The 27,496-nt window shown below is 33.4% G+C and overlaps 2 protein-coding genes across 7 annotated transcripts in view; one reads left to right on the top strand and one right to left on the bottom strand.

Moving 5' to 3' along the window:
- LOC100378564 (uncharacterized) overlaps nucleotides 1–15,502 on the top strand; it is a 51,448-nt gene extending 35,946 nt beyond the window's left edge. Inside the window, exons 10-20 of one of the 3 annotated variants that reach the window (XR_014929081.1) lie at nucleotides 266–455; nucleotides 2,519–2,599; nucleotides 3,252–3,400; nucleotides 4,078–4,699; nucleotides 5,739–5,888; nucleotides 6,823–6,997; nucleotides 8,349–8,393; nucleotides 9,195–9,436; nucleotides 9,672–9,827; nucleotides 10,543–13,856; nucleotides 13,931–15,502. Coding sequence is in view for 2 of the 3 variants with exons in the window: in XM_085497721.1 (XP_085353847.1) it covers nucleotides 266–455; nucleotides 2,519–2,599; nucleotides 3,252–3,400; nucleotides 4,078–4,699; nucleotides 5,739–5,888; nucleotides 6,823–6,997; nucleotides 8,349–8,393; nucleotides 9,195–9,436; nucleotides 9,672–9,827; nucleotides 10,543–10,923 (2,191 nt within the window). In the remaining variant the exon portion in view is untranslated. Of the gene's footprint in view, nucleotides 1–265; nucleotides 456–2,518; nucleotides 2,600–3,251; nucleotides 3,401–4,077; nucleotides 4,700–5,738; nucleotides 5,889–6,822; nucleotides 6,998–8,348; nucleotides 8,394–9,194; nucleotides 9,437–9,671; nucleotides 9,828–10,542 lie in introns of all 3 variants that reach the window. The other 2 variants (XM_085497721.1, XM_085497722.1) reach the window with 2 other exon arrangements.
- Nucleotides 15,503–16,109: 607 nt separating this feature from the next.
- Nucleotides 16,110–27,496, bottom strand: part of LOC100378712 (rho GTPase-activating protein 7-like) — a 166,227-nt gene continuing 154,840 nt past the window's right edge. For all 4 annotated transcript variants that reach the window (XM_085497716.1, XM_085497717.1, XM_085497720.1 and 1 more), the window contains 11 exons: nucleotides 26,275–26,512; nucleotides 24,956–25,018; nucleotides 23,873–23,998; nucleotides 22,716–22,948; nucleotides 22,064–22,189; nucleotides 21,666–21,796; nucleotides 20,967–21,158; nucleotides 20,122–20,271; nucleotides 19,345–19,511; nucleotides 18,806–19,108; nucleotides 16,110–18,192 (listed from right to left, as the gene is read on the bottom strand). In XM_085497716.1, the coding sequence (XP_085353842.1) occupies nucleotides 18,075–18,192; nucleotides 18,806–19,108; nucleotides 19,345–19,511; nucleotides 20,122–20,271; nucleotides 20,967–21,158; nucleotides 21,666–21,796; nucleotides 22,064–22,189; nucleotides 22,716–22,948; nucleotides 23,873–23,998; nucleotides 24,956–25,018; nucleotides 26,275–26,512 (1,847 nt within the window). In that variant the 3' untranslated portion in view covers nucleotides 16,110–18,074. The remainder of the gene's footprint in view (nucleotides 18,193–18,805; nucleotides 19,109–19,344; nucleotides 19,512–20,121; nucleotides 20,272–20,966; nucleotides 21,159–21,665; nucleotides 21,797–22,063; nucleotides 22,190–22,715; nucleotides 22,949–23,872; nucleotides 23,999–24,955; nucleotides 25,019–26,274; nucleotides 26,513–27,496) is intronic.

The following is a 27,496-nucleotide window of genomic DNA, read 5'->3' as shown; positions in this document are numbered from 1 at the left end:
GTTTAATGTGTACTGTAGTTGACCTCAAAATTCTGAAATCGCTTTGTATCGTGATGCCTGCAGGTCCTGTGTATATGTTTTTATATGTGCAGTTTCACTCAAGATGACCTCAAAATGTTGAAATCACATCAGGGCTAGTTTACACATGTTACACATACTACATGCAAGAATCCACACATGTACTAGCTGTATATATAACAAACTACCGGTAATTATCCAAGAATATCACTTTAGTGTCTGATAATCTAATATCTGATTGTTTTAGTTCTGCGTATGGTAAACCTGTTGACATCTGGTCAATAGGATGCATTCTTGGTGAACTCAGTGATGGCCAACCACTGTTTCCTGGTGAGAGTGAAATTGATCAGTTATATACAATACAGAAAGTGATGGGACCACTTCCTCCAGATCAGATGGACATGTTTAGAAATAATCCAAGGTTCTCAGGTCTTAAAGTAAGTCACATATTGAAACCGTCTTTTCCTTGGCGTTTTTGCTGTTTGTATTTTTAATTATATGGCTATATGCATGTACAACTACTCTCTGAGAAAGGTCATTTAAAAAAAAATGTTCTGGTATTATAAGCGTCTGTAATTTGAAAAGGTCTATATCTATATTTGCTATGACTTGCACTATCATGATAGTGGTGATTCATCTGACATATGGTTATTGATTAGGTATATTTCTGTTGGTTGAAAGTCCAGTGTATTTTTTTACCAGGCGTCTGTTTAATATAGTAAAGTAATTTGCGTATACATGATGGTAACAGAAGGTATATACTCATTCTTTTCAAAGTGATTTTGTGATGTTTGTGGCAGCAATATGACGAGCATATGGTACCCTTTTAATAACTCAGCCCAACCACGTAGTATTTTATGTTGATGCAATATTTTGCCTATTTCTGGGTATTTTTTTGATAATTTGGGATTAAATGTTTTCTTATTATTAACAATAAGAAAAACAAAAATATGGTTTTATTGTATGACTGGTGACAAAGGTTGATGCTCAAAGGGTAGTCTTGAAAATGTGCATAATGAGTTAAAATAAACCACTGGATATACCGCTATGTTAGTAAGATATATAATCTGTATTTGATATATGAAGCCCAGCAGGGCTTGTCTAGATCGTCTCATTTTGTAGAAACTGCTACATAGCAGCAGAAGGGAAAATCTCTGATAGAAAAACCTTTTTTGTATAAAATGTCTAATTTGTGTACAAGTTATTTAACACATTGTAAACTACATTGTAATAGTTTATGAATTTGTATTTTAAAAAAACAATTTGTTAAGATTATTACTACCTCATTTTTGAGATTCTCACAAATTTACTTTGAACTATTAGAAGCACTTTACTATTAGAATTACATCCCAAATATTTACACATATAAACCTAAAATTGTATGCAGGATGCTTATAGTATGAGGTTATTATGAGGATGTATGCACGAAGACAGTACAGTAAGAGTATCGACCGAGTCCCAGTGGAGGTCGATGGGACTGCATACTGTCTAATAATGATAATCTTATTATTATACATCTTTTCCTCCCAAGGATACATAATGGGAATGCCGAAATTGAAAAAGTTAAGAACAGATTGTACAAACCTTTTTGTATGGGGTCTGGTCAAACCTTTGGGGCTGTCATATTTGTTTTTATTATTAGAGAATGCTTACGCATGTAATCATTCCATATTTGGAATTCCCATTTCCTAATATGGTAGGATGAAAATACCCAGTGCAATACTGCAAAATTACAACACGCTGTAACTTATGGTGTTACTGTGACAGATGTATAATACACCATTTATTTTGACTATTGACATGCCTCTATCCAGTATGTTAATATATGCACTTAAAGTACTGTATACATGTTTTAAAATGTCCCAAAAAGGAGATTTCTTGACAGCATGCATTATGATTAGAATATTATTGCTATTTTAGAAGCCTAAACATGTACTGGAGATTAAAGTGCACATCACTGTCTTCAAAACTGAATATTAAATTAGCACCTGTACATGTGTATATCACATTCCTTGCCCTAATGGAGAGGAGAGCCATCAATAAATGTAAAGAACTACTCAAAATACAGTGGATTGTAGATAACGACAGTCAGTGTGAGGTTATAAACACTTCAGCCTGTTTCCAACAATAAATCATCAGAAATTAATGCATTTCATGTTTGCAGATTATCTGTAGTATCCATGACAACCATTCTGTTATCTAAACAGGTGAATAATAAAAATATGTGTATATGTGTTTGCTTGTGATTGATGACTGTAATCATTATTAATGAACTTCTTTTAGGTTTTGTTGGAAACCAAAATAGCTGATTCACGCTAATATTAACCCAGGGCAAATTAAAAATTATCCTTGTTTGGCTTGCTTGGTTATTATTTTACAAATTCAAATTAGAAAGTTAATCATCATGCTGAATTATAAAATTAATAACTAAATTACTTTTTCGAAATATGAGAATTTTTGGTTTGTTTGTCTCTTAATCTGTCAACGTACTCTCTTTCAGTTTCCAGATGTCAGTAATTTTCAGACTTTAGAAAGAAAATACTTTGGTGTCTTGAATGCTGTTGTGTTGGATTTCATGAAAGTAAGTATATATGTGAAGTTTGTAGATAAATTTTTAATATATCTGGTATACATTTAGGTATTTATGATGTAGTGTTACATTTTTACTAATTATTTATGAATACAAAAATTTATACACAGCCAGATATGGTTACAAATGTCATTGGGTAATATTTGAACAATGTCAGCTTTTTGACCACCATCAGTTTCCAAAGTAAATGTCATCCACTAGGCTTGTTTTTAGTTTTAACTGATGCTGATACTTTGTTTTACTTTACCAATTGTCATCTTGTTGACATTGCAAACAAGAAGTAGATAGCATTATGAAAAATCATTTTATCGTTTTATGTAAAAATATGCTACTGTAACAGACACTGTATATGAGAAGTGTTTTGTTTAATTTACCTTTCTGTGGGGGTCTGTCGTCATTTTATCAGAATTAGGCTTATCCATTGCTGGTGAATGTGGCATGCTTTGCTGTAACCAAATCCAAATATATTTACCATTGTTACTTCACAAAGTATCACTTTTCGCTATAACCAAATGTACAATTATTAACCCAATATTAAAATAAAGGAGGCATTAAAGTTATTATTACTGGTGACGTGTTAGCCAGACGGTCCAGAATCAAATGTGCATTTAAACTCGTATTAACATTTTGTTTTGTTGTGCAGAATACTTTGAGGATGGATCCGTCAGAGAGGTTTACAATACAACAATGTTTAGATCATAAAGCGTTTGAAACTGAGAGGCTTATATGTCGTGGAGGAGCTGCAATGATGAAATCTGTAAGGAAACATGCTGCATCAGTGGTCGATTCTAAGTGAGTATTTTTTTTTTGAATTTCTATACGCCATGGCTATCTATTTACAATTGCAATACCATCAGATTTTCAGTTTCGCTCATATTTTCTCATCATTTTAGAAAATTCAGTATTGTATTGCAGAAGATTGCATTTATTGTATGCTATATCATTAAAATGTGACTTATTTTAGCCATAATAGTGTGAATACAGTAACTAAAAAAATCTTAAAAACTGTATTTCCACAAAAATATGATTAATATTAGAAATACATGTAATCTACAAGACCATTACAGCTTCCTGAGTTTGAGGGTTACCGATACTTACAATGAATTTCATTATTTCAGCATCATGTATTTCTGTGTGCTTAATTCATCTGAATATATTATAATGCGTATTTTGGTGGTGATTACTTTCCATTTTATTGATAATGTCAGCATACTTCCTGGTGATCATGCTAACTATATTTATATTAGCTTGATTTTCATTATATATAACTTCAGTATTTCTTTTGTTGGCTTACTCTGTTTTCCATTTCTATTGTTTTGCTGTGTAATCAGTGATTCTATTACCTATTAAGTTTAATAATCATTAATAAGTTAGTGGGATTTTGTTCAGCTCTGTTGGGGGGTACATTTAACTCATTACACATGTATATGTGATGTCTGTAGTCATGGTAACTTGTCGTTTATCACTAGGAGTGAGAGTAGTACACCAAGATCTGGATTTCCGAGACCACCTACTGGACCTCCGATGCATGAAATGATGAATGGAGACAATGGACAGTTAGTGGATATGTCTGCCAATGGCACTATCCCACAGGAATATACGCAGTCAGGAAAACATACGCCGTTTATAAAATATAGTAAAAGTGATAAACATTTATCGGTGTGTAGCGTTGATAATAAACAATATGATGTGAACTCAAACAGCACAAAGCATGGGAATTCTGATACCAAACATTATTGGACTTCAGACGCAAAGCAGTATGGGAATAACTTCCCAGAGGTCAAATACTATGGAGTAAACTTTTCTGATGGTGCAGAGAGTGGCATGGAAAACAGTCATTATAGTAAACATATAGATGATAGGAAACGTGCCCCCTCAAGAACTACAATTGAAATAGTGCCTAGACAGCATTCAGTTGAAACTGAGTTTATGACTGATAGAGTTGGGAGGAAATTTCCACAAGGTGATAGCACATCACCTAGAGACAGTGATATAAATTCACATATGAATGATGATATTGAGAATATAGAATGTGCTGATACCAGGAGTAAACATGCTGGCAGTCCACCACCAGACAGGAGGAATGTTAAGGTAATATACCATTAATAACTTGTAATTATGCAGTTTCCTATACTCTTCTTCAGTTTAACTTAGTGATGTTTCCATAATCAAACTGCTTGTGGTTTGTGAAATTGCATCTACAGACATTTATTTATTCAGAATACTTCTGAGGGAAGCCTGTGTGTGCTTTTTAGCCTTGCTTGCAAAATTCCAAAATATGTAGTATCGGAAGTGTCTCTATATATGCCGTAAAAACTCAATCAATTCGGCCATGTTAAAATAAATATTTTTGGGGTGGCCGAATTGATTGAATAAATATAGAAAATATGTTTCCGAAGTGGTCGATATGTTTGAATATTTTTTCAATGTTTTTTTAAATGTGTGTATTACCGTAAAATTTGTTGGATTGTTATGAAATGCAAGTAAAATTCAGCTTAGTTTTTATTGTAAGCAAATGTTTTAGGTCTTTTGTAAACGCTTGATGTGATGCGATAGCCATCAGGCCAAGTCACTAATTAACCAATCAGAATGTGAGATAGTCAGTGCCAACGTGATCAAACTACCATAGCTCATTTGAATATGTTAATGACAGATCAGTTTCTTTCCCTCTTGATCAGTGGCAACACAAGTTGTGTATGGCACCATCTTGAATCATGCTCAACTCCATAGTGAAATAATAAATCGATGCCCATAGTTTACACGCTTCGATGTTTTATGGTTACTTAGTTTTATTTTCAGTAGATCAATAAACTGCTTGAGACGATTTTGAGATATTAAGAAATGTCAAACAATGACAAAATGGTTCTAGAACTGAGAAAAGGTTGTATACCCGTTGTTTGGTGATCCAACTTGTTTCATGGAAAAATTCTTGTTAGATCAGTGTACAACAGTAATACATTTGAACAAATTTAGGATTAGTTCATTATAAGTCAGCTTCTACCTTGAATAATATGTGACATATTTGTATTTTTTTATTTCTTGTCATGGAATGATTATAGGTTTCATCGCTATATATGATGGATTATGTATTGTGTAAGGCATTAATATCGTCACAATGCTTTCATTCTAGTTCATGGCTGGGGCTCCAATGGAGACGGATGTTAGGCGGGTGAAATCCAGTGTATTCAAAAAGAAAAGTAAAGACAATATTGAAATTCAGCAAAGAACAAAACTGCCAGTAGCACAGGGTTTAAGAAGTGAAATTCACGACTCTGAAATGGTAGGTAATCTTTAATCTACTTCTAATCTTCAGTCAGTATCTTTTCATTAATGGACGCAAAAATACACATAATGTGATTTTTCTCTCAGTATATCGCAGTTATAGTGGAATTCATCAAAGCTTACTGCTTATATTGTGCTGTAATCTTATCAGCTTGGGATTTGTAGCTGTTAGCCTCAATATTTTAATGTTTTCTTCCCTAATTCCAATGATTACAAAGACATGATTTGAAGTCACAGTACCAATAGTCAACATATTAAATTTTGATAAATGCTTAAATAATTATATTACCCCAGTAAACTGATTAGAAGCACATCTTGAATATAGAAACACAGATAAATCTGTTTTAATACTGAAATTATTGAAATGAGACCTATTTTGGACATAAATATTTTCATGTCTCTGTAATGCTGCGCACATTGAAGAGCAGCAGACTGTAACTCTTTACTACCGTATAAGGTTTATACGACTAAGTAGATTCAAATTTAGAGCATTAAAAGACACACTACAACTGAATATTAAGTATGTATGTGATTTTCAGCCGCATATCTACCTGTTGAATGACAATTTGTTGTCAAGATTTATTAATAATAATACAATTCATTTTAATAACTCAATTAGTAAATTACAGATGTGTGTCCATGGTCAAAATAAAATGTTTTGATGATTCACTTTACAATAAATTTAATGTTTTTGTGTGCTTATGGGTGGTGCTCTTTCAAGAGAATAAATACAATTTATGAATTTGTTTCAGTCCATGTCACCAAGAAAATAGAAATATTGATCTTTGAAGTGAATGAAAAAACAAAAATAACATAAATACATGATTTTTTCACCAAAATGACCTATCCAACAATCATTTCTGCATTTTAAGTGGAACTCTATGCCCTATTGCTCCTTATCAACTCGGTGTCATTACTTTCACATTTGATAGACTCCAAAAGAAGATTCAAGTATGAAAATGAAAGATAAGTACTACAAAGACAGGGAACGTGATAGAGGGCTACATACAGATAAACAAACCTATGCAGAAAAGGTCATGTATGGTATAGGACCTGGACAGATTGCTACATTACCAAGAGAGAAACGAGCTAAAAGTCAGTATAATGGTACGCCTATGCTATAATTATATGTTTATATATTTACTTTAATTCTCACAGCCTAAATTACTCTGCCTAATGTTAGTTGAAGGGTAGTGGTCACAATGCAGCATGCATTCAAATTTGGTGTAAATAAACAATGTATTTTACCTGTGGTGTATATGTATCATGGGACCCATATCGAACATGAGTGCCTATGTGAAACCCATATTGAACGCCACTATATCACATAGAACTCATACTTAATATTCTTAGTATGAAGATCACAGATGGTGAAACTGATGCACATCATTTTGTTTTATTTTTGTGTCTCTGCAAATTTTCTGATGAAGCATTTTGTTCAAAGTTTGTACCAAACCAAAACATTGTATATGAATACCATAACTTGTTTATTGAACCAATCTAATTTGGCTGGCTGTTGTATTTTATCATGATGGATGTTAACTTTAAATGGCTTTAATTCAACTTCCTCAAATTAGTGAGCCAAATAAACACAGACTTCATGGAGACATATGGCTTATCGTGCTCTGTGAGAGTCATTTATCTTGATTATTTCATTATCATTATGTGTACATTTGTGTTGATGTACTATATTCCTATAACAAGCATACTGGAGTAAACATATACGGTATATGTCTATATAGACTTTCTGTATTAAAGCCTGGCATATGTGTCAACCCTTCCTCAACCTCTTCTACCATTTCACTACATTCTCTATCTGCTATTTGCTAAGATTTGGTAAGAAATTACTGTGATAAATGTTATTATACTTATTAAAGAAAAGTTATGTAGTAAACCTAGACACAAATTAATAGAACCAAATTTACAAAAAAAACAAACATATTTGGTGTATTTTTACATGGAATAGCAGGGGTTTCGTTAAGAGCCAGTCTCCGGCCATATGGCCTGCCTGCTACAAGCCCATATTGGCCATCTACTTTCTGGCCCTCGACCGCCTACGTCTGTCTCGCTGTAGCGCTTTGCACTGCCAAAAGCCTTTTTATTTTATTTTGATCTGTTATAGGATGATGGCCTGTTATTAAATACATTTGTGAAACTCCTGGAATAAGAACATGATAAAAGTTTAACTTACTGTAATGTAGTGATGTCTTCTTGGTCACATGACTACATATTTAGTGTATTTTTATAGAAAGTAATAACATGAACAGCATAAACTATTCATCTTTGAAATCACAACAATATCCAGTTGTATATACAACCAATAAATACTAGACTAGATTGCTAACTTTGGGTGTTGTTATTTTCTTCATTCATTCAATACATGTTCATCTCTCTGTTATAGCACATGTATCAACACTTTATTCTTTCTCTTCTTTCATCCATTTTACATTACTGACAGACATTCATGGTAGGGCTATCACCCCAGCGCAAACACCAGGTCCAGGTAAGCAAGGGTTCTACACATCTATGTACTCATTTATTGGTGTTAATAATTTTCAGTACAAACCTTTGTTCTTCTATTAATATTAATATTTAAATTAATAATTAAAGTGTGTTGTGTTCAATAAAGGTTTTAAAAATGCTGCTTAATATATTCCATAAATGTAGCAAACTGTATCTAAATAAACATGCAAATGTCTATAATCATGGTGGTCATACACTGGAAGTTAGCACAGCAGTTGGCATCACAGACTATAACAGTATAGAGCCTTTTCCTAGTCTACAGTGAGCATCAACCTGTGTACCAAATATACATATTTTTTTATTACTTACAGTGTAATCAATTCACATGTATTATGGGTGACTTGTATTTTATTTGACATCCATAATAATGTGTAGTTGATTACTACTGTTTCCAGTTCTTCACAAGCTTCTATTCTATTTTATCTGTCAAAATTGAGTGTAAAATCAAATTGAGAATCAGAACAGAACAATAAACAAACCAACATTTTAAAAACTAGAAAACATCAACTCTGAAACACTTATATGATGATAAAAAAAACAATGTGCTAAAAGTATAGAATTCCATGTTCCAATCTCATCACTGCCATGTAGATCTGTTTGCTATAGTGATGCCTTTTATATTATGAATACATGTTCACGTATAAGTGGTTAAAATATTAATCTGCCAAAAGAGGGCGCTCTTTAGTGTGAATACCTTTTTCATGTTGCCTACAGAGGGTGCTGTTTGTCTACTTGCATGTCAAGTTGCATTTTGATTTCATAATTGTTTTGGTATTTCCAGATTTCACAATACAAAAAGAGTCTTCCAGTATACTGATGACGCAAACGCCAGTACACATGACACAGACTGGCTATGGAAAATACAACAGTGGTAGTACAACGTGGGTTAATGCTCAGGACCAAAATGCTCCGTGGAGACCAAATACAGAATTGAGAGATAGGGATAGTAATATTCAGGTTGAATCAAGTCATTGGAAGCTGAGCCAAGTAGCCAAGAAGAAAAAGAAAAAGAAAGCCCAACAAGTGAGTATGAAATGTGATTAATTTGGGCTGTGTCCACCGGAGAGGCAAGCACTTTACGGAAGTACACTGCTTGAATCACATTACTTCATGTTGCGACTTTATTTTTATTTTTATTTTTGGTGAATATTTTTGTGATTTTGGGAACAAGTTAATAATTTTTAACCTGTTTATTTGGTATCTTGGATTCTTTTCTTATGATTGATGTTTTTACAACTATATTTTCTTTATTTTGTAGTTCCTGATGGGCCCTGATGTGAGCGATAGATTAGCATTACAGAAGGCAGTCTATGGTACAAGCCAAGCTAGACCCGCAAGGGAATGGGACAGAAACATGGACTATAGACAACCTAAACCACTACGCAAATTATCTCAAACTCCTACCTCAGAAAAGGTAATCACATGTCTTTCTCAGATAGGTGAACTTGGGCAAGACCCTTGTAATCTAACTCCTGAATCATATCAAGCACCTGAATGGTATCACCCTAAAGGCTGTGTTTAGTTGAATTTAAGGCAACCTCAGACTCGGAACCTACAACTTGACAGGATGCTGACAAGTTTTAGAACATGCTGGCCCAACAGGCCTGTCTGTTACTTGTAAACATAATTACTGTTCAAGACACAAACATGTATAGCATCAAAACCACATATTAGCTCAGGGAGTGTCAGTCCATTTTTATTTTGAGTTTAATTAATTATACCGTAAATAAAAATTTAAGTGTCATTTTTGGCAATATTTCTTGGTGCCTAAATCAAAATAGTGCAAAATAGATTATTGTGGTCATTGACATCCATTCAGAAATACAATGTTTACCTTCATTAACATATGCTAATGAGTAATTTGAACATGTTGGCACTATTGAATATTCTGATTGGTTAATAATCAGCTTGACTTGTCAGGTCAAAGAACACAGTTACAGTTCAACTCATGTATGGAAAAAACATTCTTAGTCTTGTGGTGTGCCAGGTCATGCAATAGCTAATTATATAAGTGCATTATTCATAGCTCACACTTTCACTATTTACCACTCATAACTGTCACCTAGCACCAAGACAAGGCAGCGGTTGTTTCCATGGAATGTGTAACTGCATTTACTTCTATTTTACAGAGTATGTACATAGGTACTGGTGGCCGATTACAACCCTTACAGCCCTCAACTAAGCAACTACCATACATACCAAACCAACATAGTACTTCCCAATTCCATACTCAAATACAGCGTAAAAACTCTTACGAGCAACAACCCCTGCAACAGCAGTATAGTCAGCATTCTAAAATAGACACTGATCAAAGAACTGATATCAGACAACCTAATTGGCCATCAAGGCCGTCAACGCCATCACGCCAACACCTGGAAGATGCTCTTGCATCAGATTTAAAAATAGGAGATAAAGAAGATGGTAGTAGGCCACCACCGAAGAATCTGCAGCCTATTAAAAGTGCAAAAGGGAGTCGAGTGCCAAATATAATGAAGGAGACTGCGATATAGACAAAAAATGGCTATGGCAAAGGAAATATAATGGTGTAAAAGCAATTCCACTCAAGTAGATGTACATTTAAGGAATACATCGGAGAACACTGCTGTATAGATGAGAGAATCTGGAGTATCATAGCTTCAGTGTACACAATTCATTGTTAATATACTACTGTTATGGTATGGAGAAGTTACTGAGAATGAGAATTATTTTCATGAAAGTTGACTTCTAATCAACTTTATACTGCCATTAAGTATCTGTTTTTATGCATTTTTATGAGAAGTTTCTGTTTTTGAAAGCTTCACAGTCGTCACGCAGTATCAAAGATCCCATGCAACAAATATAACACATGTAAAATACATTGTTTGATTACATGAAAATTGAAAGCATTTCGCACAACAAATGTGGCACCTTAATCTGTGAGTATGTATTGCGTCTAGCATTAAGCTTTATCAAGAAACTTTACTCTACTTTTAACCTAAATGCCAAAAAATTCTGTTTGCAAAATAAAATGCTAGATTTACCAATGAAATATTCAATCCAGGCATCACCAAGTCACTAAACTCGTGAATTACATTGCTCAATATATTAAATATACACACATATTGCCAGGGGTAGACAGTACACGAACCATCTAACATGCATGTATGTATGTATGTACTGGTAATATGTCATATCAATTGACTTATAATAGTAACACTTGGGTGTATCTTGTTTCTTGGCTAACAGTGTATATATCATAACTTGATTGGAACTGGTGAACAAATACGTTCTACCATTCTTAAACATCAAGATCCCAACCATTGTATTTAAACTTGCAATTTGTTTGGAATATTTCTATCCATGACAGATAAATAAATGGACTATAAGTTACACCCCCCTCTGTTTCCATTTCTTCATAATGGTTTAGCCCATCTTTTGTAATATTTACAGGTTTAAATGAGATGGAGGGGTGGTTGACTGCCTAAGCATGAGCATGACATGTTCACTTTATGGTATAAATGTGCAAAGCAGACAGTTTTACAGAGAGATTTAATTTTTCTGAGCTGGGGGTGCAAAACAAATTTTATCAATTTTTCGTTTAAAGTTCTGCATTTCCTTAATATATTAATTTATGGTTTTTATTGTGGGTTTAACATAAAGTTCAATTATTATTTTCAAATTTTGTTCATCAGTGTTCAGATACTGTTCCTTTTTGGTGAAAACCCAAACAAAATTCAAGAGACTTTACATTTTAACCAATAATCATTATTTGTGTGCTATTATTACTTCACCTAATGACACCATCAATATCGCTGATGAAAGAATTACATTGTCAATGTATTTTGTAATTTAAATGTACAAATAATCTTGTTATTTTTCAGCAGGAAAGATTTTTTTTTTTTTTTAAAAAGCATGTAAAAATAATATGCAAAAACTATCAGCAGTATATATTATATAGTATAGTAGTAACTTTTAATATTTCTACATTTAACCCTATTTATTTTATCTATTATCTATTATTTGTCTTTATCTTTATTAATTGTTTATGAAAATTAGTTCGGCAACTTATCACCGACTATATTTTAAATATTTGGTCTAATTAATTGAATGCTGGGTTACACGATATCATTTTCCTTTTTGAAAAGTTACAGCAATTGAACAACCTCCTTGTAGGCAAAAGTGATCAGTGGAGACTAGTGATGCTGCATGGTAAAACCATGGAGCTCTTGTTTATAGCTCCATAGTAAAACCTTTGAAATAACAACGGAAAACGAATATGTATACTCGTAACTGCCATATTGTTGTTATTGAAGCTTTAAACTTTGTCCATCATTGATGTATTGTCTTCCTCTTACCAACACATACATGTATGAGGGCTCAACAGTAACGCTGATTACCTGCCCATCTTTTGATCCAAAGGGAGCTGTAGTGCTGCCAGTTTAGTATTGTTATAATATGCGTACTTTCAAAACATTGACAGAAGCGCTTGACCCACAGACCAGTGCTGAGAATATTAGTATGAGGCTTAAAACTGGATAATTTCAGTCTGTGTGGTCTTCAGTGAGCATAAATGTACTGTGCTTTAGGTTGATTATTTGTTTCAAAAGCAAAGCTATACAATGGTAACAGGAAACTACCCAGGAATCATTTAATGTGACCCATACTGTAGAATACTTTATTTTCGATTGAAATTTATTTTCGCCATTTTCGCTGAAGGAATGATTTCGTGAAAATAAAATCCAGCGAATATACTTTTTTTTTCTATATTTCACATTAAACTCATTAAAAATCAGTGAAAATAAATTCCATACAATATGCCCGAAAAGCCTTTTCCGCGAAAATTAATTCCAGCGAAAATAAAGTATTCTACAATACCTTACAAATACCTAAGTGACAATCGAGCATCTATACCATATCAGCATTACAATAATATAACAATTTTCAGTACCCGTATTATTTTTAATTTGCTTTTTCTAATTTTATTACAGGTTCATTTATTATATTTATTTATTTGGCTTCTCTGTATATTTTTGTGGAGTTTTTAGTTGCTATGTTACTATGTGTGATATGGAACTGATATTATTATGGTCCTGGTCTGGTATTTAAAATGTCAAAAAATGACTAAGTTCACGTAATTCTCACGTATGTGAGTTAGACTGGAAATCGGCCAAACTCACGTGTGCGCGTGTGAATGGGTGTTTTTACGTGTGTTCTCACGTAACACAGTACACTTCAAGGGTGACAAAGATAAATGTGTGAACATGCGTGAGAATGGTTGTTTCTAGTGTGTTCTCACGTAAACAGAAAATGCGCGAGAATGATGTTTTTTTAAGTGCGTTCTCACGTGAACAGAAAGTGCGTGAGAATGATGTTTTCTAAGTGCGTTCTCACGTGAAAAATGCGTGAGATCCCTTATAGGGTTTTGCGTCCCAATCTCAGGTGCGTGAGAATGGTTGTTTTTTTAGTGCGTTCTCGTGTGAAAAAGCAACATTGCGTTAGAACCCAATCTCACGTGCGTGAGAATGATTGTTTTTTTAGTGCGTTCTCACGTGAAAAAGAAAAATGCGTGAGATCCCTTATAGGGTTTTGCGTCCCAATCTCACGTGTGTGAGAGATTTCTGTTGATTTGATGTAATCTGGTGTAATGTTCCAAGACTGAGGAAAGCCAGCCATGAAATTCTGAAATTCAACCACCATTTGTATCACATAATTGACACAAGCATTCTCAGTAACATAGCAACCAGGAAACCCAAAACTACATCCATTAGCAGTAATGATCTAATAAAACATACAAGCTATTCTGAAAATGTCACCTTCATTGTTGCAGGATAAGTCAAATTATTATTAAAAACATTTTAAAGTAGTTGCTCGTGTTTAATGAACTAAAGATGTAATATGGACAAAAACATGTCATTTAAAACATTTTAGATATTATTGTTAGATACTCCATGCTGTAGACCAAGTCGATTGTGATTTATATAAACTAAAACTGTGGCGTTTGCAGAACACAAAACCATTTTTATGCACTTGCAGTGATTGTTATTGTACGTACCAAAACAATCAGTGCACGTGCATATTAGACAATTTCATCGAAGAAAATCGTTTCATCGAATCAGTACTCAAGCATGTTCTACAAAAACAATGTTTTCAGTTTGTGATAAATCATAGTCCAGTCTATCAATATACAGTAACAACAAATAATGCTACACGTTCTTGTCTGTATTGCATCTTTAAAGTAATTTTTGTTTAGTTTTAACATTGTATCTCAGTTATGTTTTTACCTCATAGTATAGACCAAAGAACTTTAATTTATTTATCTTTCTGTTTACACCTTTTACATCCTAATGCAAACATACCAATGCTGAATTCAGTTTCTTTTCCATACCTACCTCCTCACACTTATGTTTCCTCTCTCAAATTTGTTGTACTAAATTTAATGAGATTCTGTAAAGTTCTATTTTTCAAACCAAATTGAGATATGATCATTTGAGTTTTGTTTTCATAAATTTCTGTCTACGTGCATTGTTTTGTTTTTTTCAGCAGTTCCTAACCTGTTTTTTTGTTGTCTAATTCTGATGTATTCTCTTCATCTTATTTCTGGTATGTGTGATAATAAATTTGTAATAATTACAAATAATATAATCAAAGTAATATGTAGTTCATTTCTGATGTACCAGTCAAAATGTATTTCTGATTTTTTGTGGATGATACAAATGCAGTTATTGCTGAATAGGAGCACTCATGTTATTTGCTCAAATTCTCCCCTCATCAATATGGTTGCCTAACTGCATGTACAATGTTAGGTACTTTGGCCTAATAACAGAAGCTCAGAAATAAAATACCAATTTCCCAGTCACTTTGCTGTTACAGTATTTTCTAAAAAAATTTTGCCTGCAAAAAAGGTAGTGTATCTAAAAAGCAGTATAAAAATGTGTTATTTCCCATTCAGATTATGTTTGTTTCACCAACACTAGATGATTACAAATTTTTTTAGTAAAATGTGTTTCAATATCCTAACACTGATGGCGCCCTTTTATGAAGTATTAAAATGAATTATTGTATCCTGACACTTGTGGTGCTCTTGCGTATTAAAAAAACTGAACAATCCAAGTTTTACTAGTTTCTGCCAATTACTTGCAATAATTCGTTTTTTAGATATTATCTGAATCAGACAAATATCGAATTTGGTATCATAAATCTGGAGGGAAATTATTATGGGAAGAGGGTGGCTATCTTACAGAATGAGCGCCCTCTAGTGGCAAAGAACCCCTATCAAAATCAGTTTACAAGCTGCCTGGGGAGAGTGGGTGTAGTAATTAGCAGAAACTAATAAATGATAAAACCCATATTTGCTTCATTTTATACTATCAGTATATCTAAATTTCTAACACCAATGGTGTTCGTTGATTGCAGTTGTGTACACATTTAATTGTGAGAAGGGTGGAGAAAAAGCCATAACTGACTTATTTTTCTATAGAAGCAAGTCTTCAATCAAAGCAAATAAAAGCAATATCCTTAGTTTTAGTGTGATTTTTATGTCTGTACATCAAACTTGCTGATGCATTGCCAACTTACTAAGATGTAACAAATTTTACACAAGAATCACCTGAAGTTGTGTTCAAAGGAAAACGTGAAGTAACAGAGCTAGTTTTTGTTGGTCATAAACCTCAGTTGTACCTCAACTTTCAAACGGGAAGAACATGAACCATACAACAAATTTTATAACAAGTTTATACTGTATTTATTTTCAATTACCATGGTGTACATAAACACTGGAATAGATAACGAGGTGGATAAGTTAAAACAGTAACACCAATTTTCGCTTGGGTTTTATACAAAAAATATTAGCCATGCTCACTTGCTTTCAAAACAAAAGCACCGAAAACGGGTTTTTTCAAAACAAACAAAAACATGTTTTGTACCTGAACATATTAAAAAGTGTAACAAAAAAATGAAGGTTTCTACACATGAATACTTCTCGATTGTGGCTATAAAGCTCGGCAGAGGACCACGTATTCATTTTAAACAGACATTTGCATAATTGTCACCGATTAGTAATGACAGAAGTTGTTGTACGTAATGTTGTACGTGTGGTACCACAAGACAAGAGTACGTATAGCACAATGTCCCTATGGGGGGGTAATAAATTTGTTGTGACATTGAGTCTGTGTTATAAGGCCAGTAATACAATGCAAAATAGTTTACCATGATTTTAGAATTACAGCGTTAATATCAGAAATATATTGGATATATTCTGCTGTGTAGAATAACCATACCTGGGAGGAAACAAAACAACATTGATTTGGTATATATATCTTTGAGAAAAAATAACTATAAAATAAATATTAACAATTTTTTGTTACTGTAGAAAATAAATATGTTTTTCTTTTTTTTCATTTTTATTACAATATCTTTGGCACAATTAAAACTTGTTCTACCTGGCCCGGTAGCAGGGAGCGGAGTCAATACCGATTCACCAAGTTAGTTTAATACTAGGGATAGGCCGGCTATTCGTTACAGAAGTGCTAAAATACTACGGACAGGAAGATGTCGCAGGTCATTAATAAAATAAAATATAAATGATAACAAATGAGATCAGCTTCTATTAAAGATCTTCGTGTCGCAGAAACTTAGGTTAAAAAGTACAGAAATTCAGGACAGCCATGTGTATAGTCATCAAGTATTATGCAAATTAAAAAAAAAAAAAAGCATATACTGGCAACTAAGTTACCACACCCACACAAAAGAGCACCAAGAATGAACCAACAAATTCATATGTTAGTTGGTATGTCAAAATTATCACCAGAAATACAATCACTCCTGGAACCGGAACCATAGAATCTCGTCAGTACACACACACACCAAATAAATTTCCTGGTATATAGCAGTTACATAATAATAAAAAAATGTTTTGATTCCGAATAACACCACTATGGGTGGGGTGTGGGCATAAATATTAAAGGGAAACAGTATTTCTGTGTTTCTTTTTATATAATTTAACAGAAATGATCTGTACAGTAATAAATATGCAACAACTTGTATTTCTCACTTCAACTGAATCCCTGAACAGAGAATACATAAGCTGCTACATAATAATGCTGTTGCTCTGAGTAAAGAAAAATTTACTGACGCTCAATGAATAAAACACTCACGAATCTACAAGACTTTCTTCAAGTCTAAGTTATCAAGTGTAATTCCACAGCTGACATTACAGTACTTATAAAAATAATAATATATTTTTAACATACAACTTTGTAAATAAAAAAACAAAACAATTCATGTTTTTCTTGGTTTCGTAAGTCTTCATTATATTACAGTCTGACCACTCTTTGGATTTAATTCCCAGTGGTAATATAGATTGAGAACTCTGTCACTGATTGTCTTAAGTTCACTGATTTCTTGACAGATTACAGAGTTGACGATGTTTCACATCAGTTTTTCAGAAGTCCGATATGCAGCCTTATGTCTCAGGTTAATACCGTATTTGCACTATCAGAAGCACATCTCGGTGGGTGACTTTGATTCAAAGCGATGACACTAATATATCTTTATGATGTTCATCACAGTTGTCAAAGTTCATTCTGTGATATTGTACGATGGTATAAATCCATATTTCACACAAATCAACGAATTCTGGGTTTGTCTTTTGAGGCACTTTGGTTATTGTCTTTTAGCAACGCAATTAAACTTTGGTTTCAGGTCCATCTGTACTATTATGCTTGAAAGAATCCCTCAGCTTGCCAATCAGATTGGCTCTCATGTGTCCAAATACTTTGTTGTACCATTCAACACTTCGACCCCTGCGAACACAAAAAAAAAAATATTAACGTTATACCACAGCGCAATACTAAAACAAGTATGCAGAATTCATGAATAGCAAATCAAGCCTACAGATCTACCCCCCGCAAAAAAATAGTCAAAACTAAATTGGGTTTTATATTTCAAAATATTTTTAATTGATTAAAAAGAAAATCTGAACCAGGGAAAGTAATAATTGACTTAGTTGGTGACGTCAAAACATGAATCCACCCACACTTAGCCTATTTATTGACGTCATTTAATGCGGCCACCTAGTATGAACGACTCCCATTTTTTTAAGTACATATTATAAAACTAGCTAAATATAACTCACAAATGACATTAAAACCAATTGTGGAAAATTTGTCTTATTTTACCTCATCAACATTTACTCAATGACAAGAACTGAAAAACATTAACTTTATTTGTTTTATTAATAGCCCAATTCTCATATGAAGCAAAATTAAATAAACCAATAACTTTATTTATTGCATGACAGCATATTGAAATTTGACATGTAATGACATGCCTGCCATTTATGTAAGCACATGCACTACAAATAGAGCAAATATGTATTTTGGATACTATTGTCACAAAGTTTGAAATAAAACTAACCTGGTATCGAGTCGGCATATATGCGTCAATCTTGACTTCCCAGCACCACAAGGTTCAATTAAAAATCTCGATGCTAATATAGTTCCCCGAATTCCACCTATAAGAGAGGCATCGGGATGCTCAACCGATGTAGACACAAGAACACAAGCTCCCCTTGGTAGATCCGCTCTCCAGCTTCTGAGAGTACAGTAGTCACGACTCGGATGTGGCGCCATTGAGTTACTAACATACTGCAATACTTCTGTTTGTTGGTCGAGTTTCTCCACTATCCTCCACTTAACAAAGTCATCATCCCAAAGATGCCTGTGAAATTCAAAAAAAATTGTAATTAGTTGAAATGGAATACAGGTACATTAGTTTAAAAATCTCACAAATAGTGAAAGTTTTTTTCTTCTTGAAATCAAGTCTTGTATTTATAACACAAAGCCTCTAATAAAAGAAGCACATGGTAAAACGTTGTTCATTTCACCAATCTAGCAATTTGACCTGTCAAAAACAGGAACAGTATGTGTTTTAATAATGTAGCAGATACGACTCACCTTTCTCGTAATATCCTATGAAGCAGCTCAGTCGGTGGGGCTTCTACCTCCACTGTACACTTCCAAAGCCTCAGCGGATGACCATCCCCCACTTTCTTGTACGCCAACTCAGTACCGTTTTCCATTGGCGGACACGATACCCAGCCTTTGAATTTCTCTCTCGCCTCCTATAATAATCAACATAAAATCTATTTAAAATAAATCCATCACAAGATAAAATAATTTTTTTTTTTAGTAATTAGTAAATTTCACAAATTTCAGAGAGGAATTCATTTGGCACTTTAGTAACCTTTATCACTGTCTGAGAAATTCATTCTTATATGAAATGTAATGAACTGTGATTGAGACAATTTATCAAGTCAGATCAAGTACTCAAAGAATCTAAAAATAGACACAAATGACAAGACTGACAATTCCCTGGAGACATAGTGCAGAGGACAAATCACCCATACATCAAGATAATAAAATAGCATGAGATTGAAGACAAAATCAAAATTTGACTGTAGAAAATTTAATAATAGAATGATATTGAAAAGAAAAACCACGCAAACCACGAGACAAAGAGAGTGAAAGCAGATATTGTATCTTTTGAAGGCAGCAGAGCTATACAATGTAATTATCCAGTACCCTGCTAGGATTTCCGTGAGACGATTTATGGCACCCACGCGAGACGAGAACAAAAGGCAAATACATGAAAAATTGACAGTGAATGGTAAACTGAGATGAAACGAACAAATACAGAAATAGTTCTAAGAATAGAAAGACATTTAAATTCACCTTAAGGAGCCCCTGAACACAGGACTCAATGTAGCTCTTGTAGTCAGCATTGTTATCATCTTCCTTTTTAGATCCTAGCTCATTTACAGAGACAGGCTCTCCCAGCTCCATGTAAGAGAAATGACACTTCATCATTGTCTCTTCAGGAATCTAAAACAAACCAACAAAATATTAATCAACATTACAAGAAAATAACAATCCAGCTACTTTCCATCCTCAAAACAGCACGATATCACACACAAAAAAGAGAAGATTTCACGTCGATCTAAATTTCCACAAGATGAAAAAAAAAAAGCTTTCAGATTAATTGCAGTCTTAAAATAGCTCGTACCCTCGATGCTAGAAAGGTTTTTTTGATTTAATTTGTCAATGATAGGTTGCCTTTTCAGTTTTTAAGGCTTCCTGATTAGTCTTAATCTTCAGAGAAGGTAACCAAATTAAGCTGGCTATATTACCAGGGTTTAACTGTACCGTTGCTGAACACATTAGACACTGAATTTATAGCCAAGTCAACATGACTCACCAAGAGATTTGTGCACAACCTTCTATTTCTTTTTTTCACATACCTACAATTTTCGTTTTCAGATTTTGTTACACATTTTTTGAAAATATAATTTTACCCACCAAAATTTTAGTACAACATTTTAATATATATTTTTTTTTTTTCAATAATTTCCGTTTTCGCTACAGGTCTTGATCGGATTTTTGAAGAAGAAAAATGAAATTAAATGAAAATGGGTTTATTTTGTGAAAATTTCATTTTGGCAATCAAATGGCTTACTATCTAGCAGAGAATGCAGAATAAATCATCAAATTCATGTATTAGCGTTTAGAAAATTACTCACCACAAATAGCTTTTTGACTTCTTTAATCATTGTTGCTAAGCATTCATGAGCGGCGATATTATCGCTCAATTCTTTCTGGTCTGGCTTTCCAAGGTTTGCACGTCGACGTCTTTGTGGGCTTGAACCGGAACGTGGCCCGCTCATGTGAAACAATGATGGAGCAAAGCAAACTGCTAAATTATGGGCTGTCATCTAATAATAAAACACAATAAAGAATTAATCTTCAAATCATCATCACATGTAAACTCAAACGTACGGTTTCTTATCAAAGAGTTAAAAATAGATTTGGTGAAGATAAAAAACGATAAATTTAGATGCAAACTAAACATCCGGCTGACATTTATTTGATTATTGTGAATCATCAAAATGAAGTGTATCTAAGTATGCATACACTCTCACCTCAGAACTGGATACATGTTCATGTATTTAAATGATCTAACCCCCCAGCAAGATATTATTCCACGAATGCTTAAAAACTGCTATCAAAACGTTATCAAAAAAACCACACAAAAAACATGGTTCATTAAAGGTTGAAAAACAGCTGTATTCTCAATATTTATGCATATGATTCTTAACATTATATTTAGAATACTACGTTGAATTCTGTATGAATTCATCCACTCATGTGACTATCTTTTATCATTATGAAGACAACTCCGGTGGGCATATTGATGCGTAGACTAAAGAAAGGTTATTTACCTGATTTGTGTCTGAATGTTCAGCTATATCACTAAGAAATAAAAGCAATGACTGCAGCACTTCAATGTTTTCATCTGGCATCAACATAATAGAGGCCTGCATGGCTTGCAGACGTATGTCTTTCGGCATGGCTGTGGGGTGCAAATACAAATTTTACAATAAGTTCCAGGAATCTACACATCACTGATGGTAAAATAGCTTTTATTTTGGTTCTGTGACAATAAATTATTATTCAGAAATTCAGAAAATTCATTTTTTTCTAAGGTAACTAAGAGACTTTGTCGTATACAATTTTTTGTACTAAAACAACCAGAAATGTATTCGGTAAAATAAAAATTATTTTCATCTCAATATTTTGGCGAGAATGTAGTAAATTTTTTGTTCGCTAATCTACTCACCTGTATGAATGGTTATGAAAGTCTCGGACAATTTACTCGTTAATAGCGGCTCAGGTAACTCACGGAAATATTGCTTTAGCATATCGGCGACATCATAGGCCATCACACCTTCGTAGTCAACTTCATCTAAAATGTGGAATCACAAAATATAGGTGAGAGTCATAGTAATATTTAAAATACATAATACTTCAAATGGTAACAATAGGCATTTCAGGTACCACCAACAAAATTCTGGTCATTTTGTTTTTTTCAAAAATCAATATGTGCCTTTCTTTATTTTTTTAAAGTGTGCTTCTATTGTTCGAATTTCAAAAATTTATTTTATTGAAGAAACTGTTACAAACACATTTTTAACTGACCAAAAATATGAAAAATTGTTTGTCTGACATTTAGGGGTCTTGTTTATGGTTATTAAGCTTTAATGTTAAGTGATTATTATTCAAAGAAATTCCAGTGCCCCAGGCAAATCAAAAAATTTCAATTATTATACTAAAAAAAATGAAGAATAGCTGTAATTTGTTTTATTTTCAATTTTTGCGAGTTGATGAATTTCAAGGCATTTAAGAGACAAAATTTCACAAATCCAAAATGAAATATTCAAAGATACCAAATGCATGGTTTTCCTCCATTAAAAGTTTTAGCATATAATTACCTGGGTTACTCTCACTAACATTCCTCAGTTGCTGGATACGCGTCCTGACCCCGGGTTTGCGGAATATTCCTAACGCATCTGGAGCGGTTTTCCTGAGATACCTCATCGCATGAAGTATTGTCTGTGGCAGTGGTTGTCCAGTACGTTGTAACGTGACACTGAGGGGTACGCCAAATACAGCTCTGTCCTTATAATCAGGCGCTTTCATTCTTCGCATGAAGCGAGGCATCACTCTGCAATAAATCACAACATTGCTGTTATTATTCCGCTAAAATACATTCAAAGACACGTATTAGTATGAATGTCTCACGAGACACAAAAAAGAAATAGCTAATCATAACTGATATGATTAAGGTTGAATCATTTTTACAATAAATCAAAATCTTACACAATGAAAATCCTTCCAAACTGTGATTAAACTTTCAACAAGAAAATTTTTATTTTATTATGGCCCAAATAATAATTAAAAAAAAATTACTCTTACTAAAAATGAAACAGATGACAGCAGGGTGAATTGGGGTCATATTGCATGTACTCGGCATGGGAATATTATTTCATTTTATTGAGATATTGCAAAACAAATTAAAACAGGAATTTTATTACAGTTGTAAAAGTTCAGCAGGGATTGTGTATCATTAAATGAAATTAATCTAAAACAACATTACAATCCATGTAGGTAATAGAAAACCATTACAAGTAGAGACAGTTTATTCGTATTACGAACAGAAATTAGTTGAACTGCGTCAATTCACATTTTTTATTCAAAACCAAATAGAATAAACAGAAAGGTTAATTGATACTGTAACTTTCAGGAAATTGAATTTTTTGTTGTAAAATTTTGAGTCTAAAAATAGAGAAACCATCTGTGACGTTGTCATCCGATTATATGGTTTTGTGATTTCAGTCACTACTGGTACCGTATATGGGAACAAAAATATGAATGAAATCTAGACAGCCAATAAGGACACCTCTCACTGAATTACAACCAGTTCACTCACCAAATAATAGGCTTAACTCAAAAAAAAAAAATACGTCATTGGTCTGCTAGTTTCAAAACTACACTTAATTAACTGGAACATATTAATTGCTAATTGATGCACAATTCTGTAAATGAATATGTCATGGATGTAGACAGAAAACAAACCAAAGCTACTTACTTTATCCACCCCGACCATGATCTGTTGGATATCGAGTATCGTTCCATCATAGCGGTAAGCTTCAAGAGAGAGAGTTTTCGTAGCACCATAATTTGTCCAGCAGACAGATTATGAATCTGGAATGGCCTATAAAAAAACAAAACAAAAAAAACGCAAATAGTATACAGACGAAGTGTGAGACCTTCCATGTTGAGAAGACTGAATGAGATAGTAAGTAACACATTTTATAAAAAACAAACTCACGTGTCGCTTAAAACAAGACAATGTAATGTGACTGCTAAATTTGGCAATACCGCCTCTTATCAGTTCCCCCGACAACATAAAGAATAATGTAAAATATCAGGCACATGATAACCACAATAAATATACATACGCAGTGACAGAGTGGAAATCTAACGGAACCATGATGGATGAAGATGACTGGTTAGGGGTAGACATGAGAGAACTAGTCACTGTCATGGTAGCATTGGTGTGTTCAGCAAGGCAGTAGATAGGAGATCTGAAATGGTGTGTGCGACACACAGTCTATTTCAATAGGTCGATGTGTACCTATTGTTAGTAACAGAGAGCGTGGGTGTAGCCGTCACAGGCTTTATATTGAATATTCACTCAATCTACTTAACATAAAAACACACCGAACTGTCACGTAAATATCATCATCATTCATAATTTAACATTTCATTGTAAGAAGGCATTATTTAATGAAGCTAATTTCTATGTAAATAAATTACATCATCTTTAGCCACATTAATATTTTTAAATAAAATAAATATTAAATCCAACTAAAAATTTCTATTCAACGGTATTGAAATTTAATAATTGAAAAATGTATATATTAATACTGAATTTAAAAAAAAAAAAAAATTATATATCGTTTTAATTTGCTTTCATACGCACTACAATGGACAAGTAATCTATATGTGCTGAGCTCATTAGCATATTCATTATTACACTCATTAGCATATCTAGCTTGTAGGTAGATTAGCCCCTTATATGGAAAGCAGGTGGTGTGTGACGTTGAATAATTAACATAATAACATTACAGTGAAGCAGAGAGAGCCCCAGCAGTGTAAACACACTCACCTTGAATTGAGACTCGGTCTGTGTGATTTGGAGAAACTGTGCCAGCGAATACGAGGTCTTCTGCTGCCGAAAGGTAGATAAATATGACACTTGATTAGGAATAACAACTAAATCAGTATATATGCACATAATTAGATTACTAATCTACACGGCTACAGTTGTTTTTCTTGAACTCATTTCGGTGCACCGTTGCTATTTTGCTAAAAAGAAGAACATCTTGCAAATTCAATCAGTTTTCAAATTGTCAATGTTTATTTAATTATCAGACATTACCCTGACCTTGTGACAAAAACGAAAACAACAGCAAATTTAGGATCAATATTAGGTGATAATAGCAAACCAATTTTGTCTCATTTCAATAACAATTATTACTGTAAATAATTAAAATTATTTTACAAAGTGGATCAGATTACATATATGTTTTTCTTAATATTGATGATGTAATCACTGTGAATGGCTATTAACGAGTTAATTATCTGACAATTATAAATGACAAAAATCAATTGGATGAAAAAAAAATAACATGCATGTTATATGAGATACAGCTCTGGTGAGCAAAACAAAATACAATTACTATATCACTCATAATTCTCATTGAAAGTAAATTTGTACCCCCCTCCCCCTCAAATTTGTTGGGGGTCATGCACAAGCACTATTGCTATTATTATGCATGAATACATTGAATTTACATATCAATTTGGGATAAAGTCGCTACGTTTGATAGCTATTAGAACAAAAAAACACATAAATATTGTACACTTTGATTGAAGCAGCATAAACATGCATGTTTTCCAATGCGAGTACGTCAGAGCTGTAATGTACAGCATCCCCTATCTACATATCTATCAAGAGACAGGTAGCTGATAAAAATACCAAGCATACAAATGAAAACAAGAAGATTAGTTGACGACACCCCCATGGTACACCAACTGCTTCCAAGCTACGTGTTACGTGTTTCTAAGAATTAATTTACCAAGACAACATTTACAGCTTTTATTTATAATGCTTAAGTTTATTTATATATATATATATATATATATATATTTATATATATCTCTTTTAATAGAAAATAAAACGTCACTTTTATTTGAGAACTGATACTATAATTAACTCCTACGCTCACCAGTTGCACTTAACAATATTAAAAAAAACACAAAAAAACACGTTCTTGTTATTTTATTTAAACCATGATCATCACGTACACAATGTCACAATGTCCTTGCTCAGTAATTTAGCTCTAAGCTTCCATGACTTTCAAACAAACGCCTCTGGGGAGAGTAGGGGGGTAAATAACAGGTAAAGTGAACAACAATATCTACCTGACAGACCTTGACAATGAGCTTCCCACGCCAGAGTCTCGTCTCTCATGGACTTCCATGACTCCTGTTAGATCTTCCATTGAACCTGCTGTGTCAATTTCACTCGTATCCTGACAGGAAGAGTTACCGCTGATTCCGGCATCTGTGTCAATCTGAAGGTGTATCTTCTTAGATGGTATTTCAGGGGTGGTATCGGGAGTAGGTGATGGAATGGGTGATGTCACTGAGCTGTCATCCCCTGTAAACAGTAAATATCAATTAAAGGCCTTGTCTGTCTTCCCAGGAAATACACTAATCAATATTGTTAGTATTGAAGTGGTGCAATCATTACACCACATCATGTCTGATATATACAAGTTAGGAAATAACATAAACGACTATTAATGTTTTCATAAACGTAAATTATACAAACGGCTTTTAACCGAGTTATTTATTGCTATTGTATATTAGTTACCGTACTGTATGTAATTTAATGTATTTTTAATGTTTTGTATGTACATAATTTACAGGGACCCCCGTAGCACCGCTTGCAGCTTACCAGGGCTACCCTGTTTAACTAAGAGTAAATAAACAAAGTGTGTAAAAAAAAACATTATTTATTGCATTGATACTATTCGCATATATCACAAGGCAATATGTGTGGCATCAAAGGATTTATAAAATAAGGGGGTATGTCATTTTCACAACTATGTATGGTGATACGTCATAGAAATCTCACAAGAAGATAACTCTTGCGATTTTTGAATGCTTGAAAGCGATACATTCTGTGTGCGTCAATCAAACGTAGTTCTAACCAGCTTTGCAAATAAACAAGGGCACTAAACAGTTTGGGAAGAACACAAATCAGTTCTTTCACACAGACTTGCATTAGCATTAGGCTTTCTAGAAATGTCGAGTTTTTCTTGTCAATTTGTGAACATCTCTCATTTTGCATGACTTTTACAATTCGCATGAAATCTACATCGCATATCACACCGTTACATACTCTAATTATTATAAAACCTTGGATTGCTATGACGATGGCCTTTATCTGTGTAAACACTAAAGAGTAGACTACTGTAGGGATGCTATACAAACAAGGGTTCAGTTTTCAGGTGTCGCAATCTTTCGTACTTTCAAGTTTAACGGAAAGCAGGTGATGATGTCAGATTGATTCTCAAGAAGAACTTAACAAATACGAAAACACCCAAAAAACCAGTGAAATGTCAACACTCCCACCTAA

The sequence above is a fragment of the Saccoglossus kowalevskii genome, chromosome 4, assembly GCF_978046115.1.
Source record: "Saccoglossus kowalevskii chromosome 4, keSacKowa6.1, whole genome shotgun sequence".
Classification (NCBI taxonomy): Eukaryota; Metazoa; Hemichordata; class Enteropneusta; family Harrimaniidae; genus Saccoglossus; species Saccoglossus kowalevskii.
The sequence above is the reverse complement of the archived record's forward strand: the minus strand, read 5'-3'. Positions and strand labels throughout refer to the sequence as shown.